This window comes from Vulpes lagopus, chromosome 23 (assembly GCF_018345385.1).
Source record: "Vulpes lagopus strain Blue_001 chromosome 23, ASM1834538v1, whole genome shotgun sequence".
Taxonomy (NCBI): Eukaryota; Metazoa; Chordata; class Mammalia; order Carnivora; family Canidae; genus Vulpes; species Vulpes lagopus.
In genome coordinates, this window is record NC_054846.1 from 46,765,836 (window position 1) to 46,779,724 (window position 13,889).

The 13,889-nt window shown below is 39.3% G+C and overlaps 1 protein-coding gene across 1 annotated transcript; it reads right to left on the reverse strand.

Moving 5' to 3' along the window:
• Window positions 1-969, reverse strand: LOC121481520 (olfactory receptor 11G2-like). The gene has a single exon (XM_041738930.1). It carries the CDS (start codon window positions 961-963, stop codon window positions 1-3), a length of 963 nt encoding a protein of 320 aa, XP_041594864.1. The 5' UTR covers window positions 964-969.
• Window positions 970-13,889: the final 12,920 nt, after the last annotated feature.

Consider the following 13,889-nt stretch of genomic DNA (forward strand, 5'->3'; position numbering starts at 1 on the left):
TTATATTCCTAGAAATTTCCACAGGGCACATTTCATATCTTTGTTCCTTAGACTATAGATCACAGGATTAATGAGTGGGGTTCCTACAGAATAAAACAGAGTCACCATCTTCTGCATCCCAGATTCATGCTCAGATGTCGGGCTCAGATACATGACCATCACTGAACCATAGAACAGTGAAACCACAGCCAGATGGGACCCACAGGTAGAGAAAGCTTTTCTTCGTCCAGCTGCAGAAGGGGCCCTCAACACAGCTCTCAAGACCAGAGTATAGGACCCCATGATGCAGAAGAAAGGAATAAATAAGAGCAAGGAACTTAAAATCATCCAAAAAAACTCCATTACTGGAGCTCTGGCACAGGTGAGTGCTAATAGGGGACCCGGATCACATAAGAAGTGGTCAATGATCCTGGATCCACAGAAGGACATTTGGGAAATAACAATGATAGGGACTGGGAACCAGAGAAAACCAAGTACCCAGCAACTGACCACAAGACTGGTGCAGAGACGTCCTGTCATAATGGTTGGGTAGTGTAGAGGCCGGCAGATGGCAAGGTACCGATCAAACGCCATAATAGCCAAGAAAAAACATTCTGTAGAACCCAAGGAGAAGAAAAAGTAGAACTGGAGAAAGCACCCAGAGAAGGAGATGACCTTGGTGTCAGAGAGGAAGTTGGCCAGCATGTTGGGGACAGTGGAGGTGACGTACCAGATCTCTAGGAAGGAGAAGTTGGCGAGCAGGATGTACATGGGAGTGTGGAGTCTCTGGTCCCAGCGCACGGCACAGATGATAGACCCGTTGCCCATGAGGGTGAGGAGGTAGAGAACGGAGAAGAGCCCAAAGAGGAGGAGCTGCCCCTCCCTGGAGCAAGGGAAGCCCAGGAGGATGAAGCCGGAGATGGTGCTGGACGTGTTGGTGGTGCTGGAGACTTTCATGGGCGTGGGAGCTGTGAAGGAACCCATAATTACTGAATATTCCCGAAGCAGCAGAGGGACTTCATTTTCTTTGTCCAAAGAAGAAATTGAGATTAGTTTATTTGTTCATTATTAATTCAGTATTTATTGGATGTTTGCTGTTGCTAGGTAATTTTTCTGGATATTGGGTATATAGCAGTGAACAAAATAGATTAAAATCCCCATCACATTTAGTTTATCCTGGGTAGGAGAATGCAATGTAGACGGACATTACCATGTACAATTCTCTTTTTCTCTCCTCTTAAACAAACACACTGGCTTAGCTCTTTTCTTGAGAAATGCCTTTTTAAGATAGGCTGAGTCCTTGTTATGTCCAGCAGCAGTGTCATGGAAAGTGATGGAAGTGATGGAGGTACAGATGATGCTTGCATCACCGAATGCAGCTGTTTGTAGGCAGGTGCCTTGTTGGTCATACGATTCTGGAGCAAGAAAAATGTGGAACTTTTGATTTCTATTAAAAATTATTTGACATTTGGCTATATTTCAACCTAACCTGGTGATTTACTCAGTCTAATGCTATTATCTACCAATTTCATGGGTAAATCCATCAGGTTTGCCAGAGAAAACTACCTGCAAAAATAGCCTCTAAGGCCATTTAGAAAAATATCCTGAAAATTAACTCAACATCAATATTCTGATCATATTGGAAAAAGTCTGTTCTCTAGGGTAAGGATGCAGTGACCCTTAGGATGAAGGAACTTCTCTGGGTCAAAGATGTTTGGAACATTTACTTGATTCCCATGTCAAGGGGTATTCATGTGTCCACCAAGAACTTCCAAGATTCCAGCGATCTCTGTCTCGGTGTCTCTTACCACAGGGCTTTGCTGGCCTCAGCCAGAGTGGGAAGGGATGAGGAGAAGACTGGATTATGTGCTCCATCTCTGTGTGCTTTTGCCCAGCTTTAAATTAGTCTGTATTGGAGCTAAGGTTAAGTTAAAAAAGATTATATATTTATTTCTCATAAAAGGGGAGCTGAAAGCAGGTTTTTATTTAAAAATCTCTTATTTGTAAAACAGCTCTCTTTTCATTTAGGATAAAAATATTCAGGACTTTTTGTCTTGGGTGAAGAAAAATTTTTGCCCTAATTTGCCCGTCTCTTTGTAGAACGTGCTAACACTAATATTGGAGTCACTTGGTACATTGCTTACTTAAAAGTGGCAGAGGGCAGGGTCTGATATAACCCTTGAACTCAGGTTATGCAATCTCAGGAGTTAAAACAAAAATTTTATGAAACCTGTTTATAATATTAATTTACAGACATGATACTTGGATTTCATTGATTCAAGGGATCTGTTGCTTAGTAGTGGTTGTGTGTTTTTGGTTTGGATTGTTTTGCTGGTTTTCCTCAAATCTCAACTTATATTCATTCATCTCTTTGGCCATCTTATTACTGGTAATGTGGGTAGTTGAGTAAATCTTTGGGAGCTTTCTTTTTTTTTCTGTTATGTTTTAATGTCACATCTCCCTCTCTCTTATCCTTCATACACAACTCAGTGGCAATTTCGGTTTGCTCTATTTCTAAAATTTGTCTTGATGCATCTGTTTTTCTCTCTTTCCCCTTCACCTCCTCATTCAAACTACCATTATTATTTCTCTAGATTACTACAAATCCTCTTGAATGATTTCTCTTCTTCCTGCTTTTGCTTCTTTACAACCAATTCTCTACACAGCAGCCATACCAACCTCTAAATAGTGTAAATAAAGTTATGTCATTTCTTTGTGTAAAAACATTCAGTAGCTTCCCCAACCTGGAATAAAATCCAAGTTCCATTTTATGGGTCATGAACCCTGAATGACCTGACCATCACCTATTTCACCAATTTCTTCCCTTCCTCTTTTACTCATCGGCCTTTCCCTCTTTCCACTTAGTTACGTGGGGCTTCCTTCTCTACTAGAATAAGCCAAGTCCACCTCTGACAACGTGCTTTTGCTCTAGGGCTTTTTTTTTTTTTTTTTGTCTGGGAATCTCATCTGGAACCAATTCTTCAGTTCCCAGCACGAATACTCTCTTCTGAACACTCTATGTTAGTTCCTCTGCCATTGTTTTGTCCCTAAATTTCTATTTATCTTCTTTTTAGTACTTATCAATATTTGAAATTATTTTATTTCTCGACTTTTTAAAAATTTATTTTATTTTTTATTTTTTTAATAATAAATTTATTTTTTATTGGTGTTCAATTTTCCAACATACAGAATAACACTCAGTGCTCATCCCTTCAAGTGCCCCCCTCAGTGCCCATCACCCATTCACCCCCACACCCTGCCGCTGACTTTTTTGTTGTATTTTCTGGTTGAATGAAGTCAGAGAACTTGTCTGTTGAATTCACTGTTTGATTGTAGTTGTGGCACATAGTAGGTGCTTAATAAATTGTATAACTGCTCTTTTATTTCAAAAATATTTTTAATTATGAAATACATGTATCATACAAAACTCTAGAAAAATGCATAAATTGTAATGACGAGAATAATAAAAGCTTACAAAATATCTATAAAAGAAGAGATTTTAGGAGAAATATATGCCAAGCCCCTTAAAATGATATTATTTATATCAAAGTGATTTTTACACCATAGGAACATAAAAAATAACGTAAGTAAATTTTCAGGATTTTTTTTTTAATTTTCAGGAATTTATTATTTAATAACTTTTCTGTATTACCTTGAGTTACTAGAGTTCTGATACAGATTTCAGGGAATTTATTTAAAAGGGGGTTATGAGAGATGGAATGTTCTTGGTAACCAAAGCTATTCTATTTTAAGTGATCTCTTCAACTGCTAAAAGATGGGTGACAGAGTGAAAAAGTAGGAAGATAAAGGCCTAAATTCTGTTGGTTAAAAAGAAATTTACTTATGGATATAGCATAGTTATTGAATATCTCTTAATTTCTCAAATGTAGAGTGGGAGCTGGTACTACATAATTCTTAATCCTGTTCATCTCTGAGATGTTTGTTGTTATATCAGCGGTGCCCAGACTACACAGGACGGTTAGAAGTGACATATAATCCTGGAATGAAAACCCTGGCTGGATACTGTATTAATTATATATGAAGATTCAAGATACAGCACAGCTCCCTTGCAGAATCGTTTTCCAAGTAAAAAGCCTGACAAAACTGTCCAGGAAAATAGGAAACGTGTAAAAATATTTTATGCTAACTCCAATGAAGTTAAATGTGGTTCAAGTTAGAGATATTTCTGCTAAGCTGTTTTGTTGCTCACTGTTTTGCAGTTAGCTCCTAAGCGTTGGAATCAGCTGCTATGTTAACTGTCAGGCTCAGTTGGCTGAGTGCCCCTGAACTGGCCTAGGGTGACATGGCCAATGCTGTGCAAACATGAACACAGGGCTCCCAGCTGTGTCTGTGCACTCAGGCTGCCTGGACAGAGGATTAACAAAACAAAGAAGCTTCACTTTTTAACTTGTGAAATTAGTATCCATAATACTGATGCATCCTGACTTCTTTTTCCCTAAAGCTGGTCTCAGAAACACAATGGAGTGCAAATCTTGGTATCCTCACTAGCTAAAAATTTTAAGCAGCCAGCCCAGACAATTCTGTGAACATAACCCTCTGCCTTATGCATGGGAAGGGCGGCTCCATGGAGGACCATATATGGGTTCAAACCCTGCCTCCACCACCTTCCAGCTGTGAATGCATATTAACCTATTTATGATTTGATTTTCTTTTCTGTAAGGTAGAGAAAGTGAGAGTATTGATTATAGAGGGTGTTGTAAGGGTTAAATAATATTTGTAAAATGCCTGGCAACCAGTTAGTGATATATATATATAGTGATATATATATATTGTGATATATACACTAGTTAAATAATATTTGTAAAATGCCTGGCAACCAGTTAGTGATATATATATATATAGTGATATATATATATAGTGATATATATATATATATATATATATATATACACATATCACTTCCAAAAAAGTTTATATCATGGGGTAAAGGGATATATATATATCCCATATATATATATATATATCCCATATATATATCCCATATATATATTTTTATTTCCCTTATATATATCCCTATATATCATATATATATATGATATATATATATATATATGAGCCCAGGATTCGAATTCCAGCACTTACATTGCATTGTTGTGGGAAATTGTACAGGACAGTTATTTCTTATCTCTTAGTTTCCTCAAACATCAAATGGAGGTGATAATGCCTTCCCCCAAAGGATTGGTACAAAGACTGTTGAATGGGATCGTGAATTGACAAGGTGGAAGCACTTTGTTGATATTTGACATATTATAAATGTTGGATTTTTTTTGTAAGACTGTAGCAGAGTTAGCAGGAAGCTTTTAATCAGAGATGTAGATTCTCCAGCTATATTTTAATATTTTTTTCCTCTCTAAGCACCACATTACCTTCTTCCCTGAAACAGGAAAGGAGCCTCAACTGCAGCTTCTCAGTCAGTATCTCGTAGGCTTTTCTGAGAGTAGAAGCAGTTGCCTTTGCAGTAACCAGCTGGAGAGAAGGCATAAATAGGTTGGAAGGAAGATCAGTGAATGTATATGCCACAGGATACAGGAGTTCTGAGCAGAGTTTGTCTTTTGCTCCTGGAGGATTCATTTACAGTCTCTAGAAGGGGAACAGTGCCAGGAGACAGGTCTGTGCTAGTTAGTCCCTTGCTCACTCCCTATCTTCTCTGGAGACCCTTGAGCCTTTATTTCTGTCTTTAGTTTCCCCAGTGGTGGGGGAAGTAATATTTTTACTGGGTCTAAATCTCTTAGAGATCACTAGAGATGCCATCAATAGTGATTGATTCCTTGCCAGCCTGTCTAGCATACCCAGCTTACGTATGCTCAAGGGAAATTCTGTCAAACGAGACCTTAGATAAGGTGTCAGTATTACAGAAGTCTATTTTTTGGCCTTCTGATGTGTTGATGTCAGTCACAGGCTTTGGGGACAGATTGTCCCTCTCCCTATCAGAGAGGGATCAGTTGGGGGACCTTAGCCAAGGGGCTGTGGAATCACCCTCTGCCCAAGACCACCATGGCCCCCTCTTCTCTCAGGTCAAGGTTCTGAGTTTCAACAGTTTTGCTGAAGAATCCTGCCTCTCCTGGGACACTCCCCAGGCCTGAGGATGCTCTAGGCCAAGGGAGCCACACAGCGGGGCCATCCTGCAGCAATGAGAAGCTGCACTTGCGACTGGGCTTCAGGTGTTCTTCATTCTCAACAAAGGAGCGGGTCTTTTTAGCACAGCTCATAGTCCTTGAAGGCACTTCCATCTTAAACATCTCACACCCTGTTGAAGCATCTTTGACATTTCCCATACCCGCAGAGTAAAACTCAAGGTCTGAAGCCTGGTCGGTAAGGCCCTTGCAACACAGCTCTGCTCTGTCTTCAAGTCTTATTTCTCAGAGTTTCCTGCTCTTTTTTCTCCTCTGCTCCGGCCAAACTTACCTATGCTCACACAGAATTCTAGCCACATATTTGTTGAGTGAGTCATTGCACCCTCTGGAAGGCTTGAAAGAACCTGACTCGGAAAGCAGGAGAATCCACTCCTGTGGAGTGAGCTGAATGCACATATCCAAATAGCAGGTTTACACGTTAATTGTATGCAGGAGCATCCACGTATTGCTTATTTTTATTCCTTTTTATTTGCCAAATCTACCCTTCCTGGTTCCTGTAATTACATTTCGGAATACTTTGATACTATGAGCAAGTACATTATGAATTGGGTAGGACGTTAGGTGCTGACTTAGGCACCTAGTCACCACTGTAATGTTTAGATGGGAAAAACTTGTTACAAATTTCAAGTAATCTTGGCTTGAATTTGTATTTTCAGCAATGATTACTTTAAAAGTATAAATCCTATATGGGAAACCTGTCACAAAAGAGGATACAAAACAAAAACATCAGGGAAAACTAAATCCTCAGGAGAATTAATGTTGTTTTATTTCACAGTATTCTTTTTTTCCTCCGTGTTTCCAGTCAGCTATTTTTAAGGATGAAGTTCAAGATATTTGTGCATTATAATATAGTGTTAGTAATAGTACTATTACTAATAGTTAACTAACAATAGTTGATTGTTGCACAATCAAGCTGTAGCAAAATTCTTTCTCTTTTTGTTAATTATGAAGTACACAAGCTCAGCAGCTCAATTTAGTACTTATAATGAGCTCAGATCAATACTAAAATTAATTTTTTTCTCAAAGATTTATTTTAGAGAGAGCATGAGCAGGGAGAGGGGCAGAGGGAAAGAGAGAGAGAAGCAGACTCCCTGCTGAGTGTGTAGCCCGGATGTGGGGCTCTGTGATTTTAGAAATGGTCAATTTGTAATCTTGATTGGATCCTGGGCTGAAATCAAGAGTTGAATGCTTAACCGACTGAGCCACTTAGTCACCCCAATATTAAAATTAATTAGAAATTTTTCTCCTGGAGAAAAAAATGCTTTAAAATCTTGCATAGAATCTGATAAGCATTTATCATTTAGGATTCAATAGTTCTTATTCCATTCTAATTTATTTGTGCTAAAAAGCAGTTACTTTAATTTTCAAATATAAAAGTTTGAGTTTGAGGACAAAAATTCCTTTCCATAGAATTCTACTGAAAAAATGACTTTGTTTTTAGAAATCTGCTTTAGAATCTTGAAGTCATCACCAATCTACTAAGGTTCATTTGATTTTAAAAATGGTCAATTTGTAATCTTTTTTTTTTCAATTTGTAATCTTGATTGGATCCTGGCCCCTCCCAAAAAAGGAAATCCATCCCTACTTCCTACCATAAAAGATATCAACAGGAAAATCAGGGAGATTACAGAATAAGGTCTGTAAATTAGATAATAGCGTCATATCAGTATCAATATAAACCACATGCTCTGGTTACGTGAGAAATCATTCTGTATTTCAAGAAAATACGCACTGAAACATTTAGCTGTAAAGGCGTCACTGAACTCCAAGTTGGGCTGCCTGTCGCTGGAAGTGCCAGGACTCAGCAGATGAGTCTTGATTAGAAAGGAATCTGAACTTCCTTGAGGAGGCCTGCAGCCTGGGGATGAGGCGGACTCCTGTCCACACGCCAGCTCCAAGGTTTCTGCGTGGCCCAGGGATTCCTAAAGGGGTTCAGGGCGGGTACTCAGCACAGGAAGTGCAGGGGTCTGCTCCATTTTTTGGATCACAAGCAGACTTGATGGTGCCAGGGTTCATGTTACCTCAGTGCTGGTGGTTGTGTGAGGTCTTCGGTTATTTCCTGACCTGCAGGAGTGCTCTGTTCTTTCTGCAAAGGAGAGCAAAGGTTTACGGATAGATACCCAAAGGGAGGTCAGTAAAATCATTTGTGTGGCCTAAAAACAGAAATATATTTTGCTAAAAACTCTGCTAGGCTAATCAGAAAGCAGAGGCAGCTTCAAACAGCCTTGCTGGCCTTTGCAGCTGCTGAAAGGTCTGGTCCTTCACTTGTTAGGGTCTGTGGCCTGCGAATCTCAAAGACAGTAAATTGGTTCTGTTATGGATCAAAGGCCTTAGGCCAGCAAGCGAGGGGAGTGCTGACTTGAACTGAGTTAACCCTTAGGAACAGCCAGGTGCTGCCACAAAGGGGTGAGATGCCTGCACCTTACTCCTAAAAGGTACATATGTAGAGAAGAGTGGGGCGCCCCGAGATATAAGAAGACACAGACGAGTTATGCTGGGTGAAATAAGTCAATCGGACAAGGACAAACATTATATGGTCTCATTCATTTGGGGAATATAAAAAATAGTGAAAGGGAATAAAGGGGAAAGGAGAAAAAAATAAGTAGGAAATATCAGAAAGGGGAGACAGGACATGAGAGCCTCCTAATCTGGGAAACAAACTAGGGGTGGTGGAAGGGGAGGTGGGTGGGGGGTGGCGGTGAATTTTTTGGTGGGCACTGAGGGGGGCACTTGATGGGATGAGCACTGGATATTATTCTGTATGTTGACAAATTGAACACCAATAAAAAATAAATTTATTAAAAAAAAGAAGACACAGACGATAATAAAGCAATTGTAAATTTTGACCAATTGGAATCTGGATAAAGGGCATATAGAACTTCTATATTATTCTTGTAACTTTTCTGAAAAACTGAAACTGCTTCAAAATAAAAAAAATACAGACGAGATCGGGTGCGTTCAGGGGCACTTGATGGGATGAGCACTGGGTGTTATTCTATATGTTGGCAAATTGAACACCAATAAAAAATAAATTAAAAAAATAAATAAAAAACAAAATCTAAAAAAACCCAAACAAAATAAAAAATACAAAAAAAACCCTTCATATCTCTTGTATTTATCAAATGTGTCTTTTTTCCCCTCTTGGGTCTCAAGATCATACTTGGAAGCACATAGCCTTTCTAAAGAGACAACTTCCAGTCATCCACCCACCTCTGCTTAATCAACATTTACTGTGTATCTGCGATTCTTCTGTGACTCAATATGAGAATTGCATAGAGAAATATATAGAAAGGAGTGAAATGCAAATGACTGTAAAAGATTGTCCTCATCTACAACTGAATATTCCAGATGCAAAAATTCAAAAAAGATGCCATGGAAATTTTATAAAACTATTTAACGAGTAAGAATTTTGGAACTGTAAAGGACATTGACCTTGGAATAGGAAAAGAGTCATATTTTAAATGCAGAGATCCATTCGTGACCACAAATGCATTTCATGTGGATCTATCACTGACACAGATGTGAAAACTTTAGTGTGTTGACCTTTTGTGTTATTTCTTTAGAATTTTTCATGTTTTCTCAAATATATATACACATACATATATGTGTGTGTATCAGTATTTAAATAAAAATTGAGTTCTGAACTGTGATCTGTATTATATTTTGCAGACCCACTTATTCTAGGCATTCATTTATACTGAAAGATTTAAATAGTAAAGAAATAGAAACAATCTGCCAACTTTTTAGGGACTCATTAACTTGTGAATATGAGGCCCGAGAAACTAGAATGTGATTGATAAGTCTTCAGTTTGCAATATTGCTTATATTCATATTCAATTCAATATTGCTTATATTCAATATTCATCACAGTTTCTATCTTATCAGCTGGTATCAGAGTCAAGAACTTCCCTCGTTCTGACTAGTACCTGTGAAACAGACTGAAATGAAGCTGGATGGGCCAATTACTAAGTATTCATTTTTTAATCTCCAGCTCCTGCTCCCATTCTCTCAAGGAACTTAGTGCCCTCTTTTAATTTAATTCTGAGAAATTTAAGACACTTTTTTTTTAAGACAACACTTTTTGAAGTTATAAGCTTTGTTAGAAAAAAAGTAAGGGATATGGGACACCTGGGCGGCTGTAGTTGAGCATCTGCCTTTGGCTCAGGTCATTTGAATTCCCACTAACAGCGCATGAAAATTCTTTTTTCTCTACATCCTCACCAGCACTTTCTTGTTTTTTTGATTCCAGCCATTTTGACAGGTATGAGGTAATATCTCATTGTGGTTTTGATTTCCAATTCCCTGATGATTAGTGATGTTGAACATCTTTTTGTGTGTCTATTGGCCATCTTCTTTATATCCCTTCTTTGGAGAAATGTCTGTTTATATCTTCTGCTGATTTTTATTTTATTTAAAATTTTTAAGGGGTTTTATTTATTCAAGAGAGACACACAGAGAGAGAGAGGCAGAGACACAGGCAGAGGGAGAAGCAGGCTCCCTGCAGGGAGCCCAATGCAGGACTCGATCCTGGGACCCTGGGATCATGACCTGAGCCGAAGGCAGATGCTCAGCCAGTGAGCCACCCAGATGTCCCATCTGCTGATTTTTAAATTGGATTATTTGTTTTGGGGATGTTGATTTGTATAAACTTTTTGTGTATTTTGGATACTAACCCTTTATTGGATATTTATTTGCAAATATCTTTCCCCATTTAGTAGGTTGCCTTTTAGTTTTGTTAATTTTTTTTTTCTGTGCAGAGCCTTTTATTTTGATGTCGTCTCAATAGTGTATTTTTGCTTTTGTTTCCCTTGCCTCAGCAACATCTAGAAAAATGTTGCTATGGCTGATGTCTAAGAAATTATTGCCTGCAGTCTCTTCTAGGATTTTTATGGTTTCAGGTCTTATCTTTTTAATTATTGGAGTTCAATTAGCCAACATATATCATAACACCCAGTGCTCATCCTGTCAGGTGCCCTTCTCAGTGCCCGTCACTCAGTCACCCCCACCCCCGACCCACCTCCCCTTCCACTACCCCTTGTTCGTTTCCAGTTAGGTGTCTCTCATGTTCTGTCTCCCTCTCTGATATTTCCCTCCCACTCATTTTCTCTCCTTTCCCCTTTATTCCCTTTCACTAATTTTTATATTCCCCAAATGAATGAGACCATATGTTTGTTCTTCTCTGACTGACTTACTTCACTCAGCATCATACCCTCCAGGTCCATCCACGTCGAAGCACCTGGTGGGATCTGTCGTTTCTAATGGCTGAGGAACATCCCAGTGTATACACAGACCACAGCTTCTCTATCCATCATCTGTCTGTGGACACCGAGGCTCCTTCCACAGTGTGGCTGTTGTGGACATTGCTGCTGTGAACATCGGAGTGCAGGTGTCCCGGCATTTCCCTGCATCTGGATCTTTGGGGTAAATCCCCAGGAGTGCAATTGCTGGGTCATTGTTTTATGGTTGTTTTTGCAGTTCATCTCTGTTCCTTTCTTTTCTTGTTCTCTCATGTTTTGCTTGTTTTCTTTACTGATGTACTTGGATTCCTTGCTCTTCTTCTTTTTGTATATTTGTTAACTATTTTTGATTCGTGGTTACTGTTAAGTTTGCATATAACATTTATGCATATAGGAGTCTATATTTACAGTTGATGGTTGCCTAAGTTTGAACCCATTCCTTACTCCTCTTCCCTCATGTTTCAGGAGTATGGTATCATATTTTACATCCTTCTATTTTGTGAATCCCTTGACTGATTTTTATAGATATATTTAATTTTTGTGCTTTTTAAAAAAAGAATTTATTTTTTGTGTTTTTACTTTTCTTACTCCCGCGATTGGTCTCCTCCCTCCCCCTTTATTCAGAGTCCTCTTTAACTTTTCTTGTAGGGCTGGTTTAGTAGTCATGAACTCCTTTAGTTTTTGTTTGTCTGGGAAACTCTTCATTTCTCCTCTTTTGAATGGTAACCTTACAGGATAGAATATTCTTGGCTATAGATTATTTTTCTTTCAGGATTTTGAATATATCACCACTCCCTTCTAGCCGACAAAGTTTTTGCTGGAAAATCAGCCAGTAGCCTTATGAAGTTTCCCTTGAATTTAACTGTTTTCTTTTCTCTTGTTGCTTTAAAAATTCTTTCTTTATCAGTACTTTTATTCATTTTGATTGCTACATGTCTTGGTGTGGACTACTTGGGCTGATTCTGTTGGTGGATTTCCGTGCCTCCTGGATCTGGATGTCTCTTTTCTTCCCCAGATTAGGAAAATTTTCAATTATTATTTCTTCAAATAAATTTTCTGCCCCTTTTCCTCTTTTCTCCTGGGATTCCTATAATGTGAATATTATTAATCTTGATGGTGTCGCTGAGTTCCCTAAGTTTATCCTCATTTATTGCTATTAATTTTCTTTCTTCTGTTCAGCCTGATTGCTTTTCAATGTTCTGTCCTTCAGGTTGCTGATCCATTCTTTTGCTTCCTCTATTCTATTATTTATTTCATCTACTGTATTTTTAATTTTAGTTATTGAGTTCATCTCTCGTTCTTTTTTGATTTTTATCTCTTTGCTAATAGTCTCATAGAGGTCCTCTACTCTCTCCTCAAGCCCAGTGGATATCAAGCCCATTATTTCAATTCTCTATCAGGCACATTATTTATCTCCATTTCATTTAGCTCTCTTGTGATTTTGTCCTCTTCTCTCATTGGGACATATTTTCTGCCCTTCATTTTGTCCAATTCTCTGTGCCTGTTTCTATGTTTTAGGAAAGTCAGTTACATCTCCTGCTCTTGCAAGTAGTGGCCTTATGAAGAGGCTTTGTCATGCCCTGCAGTTCAATGTCCTTGTTTACCAGAAGCTGATACTTCATAGGTGTCTCCTATGTGTGTTGTATGTGCCTTAATATTGTGGCTGAGCCACTTTTGCCTTCAGTCTAGTCATCTTCAATGGCTCTCTTTGTCTGTTGTGGGCAGGGTTTGGTCCCTTGTTGTTAGTGGGCCAGTCTGGGGTCATCTTGGGCTTGAATTAAGTCAGATCAGGCATTTGCCAGAGAGGCAGTAGCACCAAACTACTGGGCACTTTCCCTGAGCTGTCCTCTGAGAAATTCAACTGGATGTCTGTCTGCAGGCCACTCCTAGGGCAGCATTGGGGCTAGTATATACAATTACCTTCCCCTCTTCCCTGTGCAGGAGTCACTTTTGGAATAGCACTGACCCTTGTTGGGGTTGCGTGCACACTGCCAAGATTGTGGCCCCACTTTGGATGGCTTGGTCAAGGTTGTATTGGAGGGTAGGTTACTAGGACAAGGTAGGGGTGGGATGCGTGGTGTTAGCAAGGTTTGTGTGAGTTTGCTGTGGGAGGGCACCTGGAGGGGAAACTTAGATGGAAGGGGCATGTCCACAGGAGAACTTGGGGATGGGGTGTGCTGTTAGCAAGTTAGATAGTGAATGTTGGTGCTGTGTTGGTTCCTTGTGTCTAGGCTGGGGCCCAGGGAAGGGAAATTGTGCCTGCCAGTTCTCTTATTCTTGGAGAATTCTCTCAAGGTTCCCTGCACCTCTAGCACATGCTCTGAAATTAACGAATAAATCTCCCTCCCATATACCCTACGTGGTTTTTCTGAATGCTGCTTCTATGCAGTAACTCCACAGAGCTTTTAGTTGTGCTGTCTCTTAAAGAGAGTGGGTGGGGACTCCATTTTCTCTTGTCCTCTTGGCTCTCCCAGAGTTGAGCCCGCTGATTTTTAAAGTTCTTGGTGTTAAGCCCTGC

Excerpts from the sequence above, each read along its gene's own strand:
- LOC121481520 (XM_041738930.1), bottom strand. The coding sequence starts at position 963 with ATGGGTTCCTTCACAGCTCCCACGCCCATGAAAGTCTCCAGCACCACC.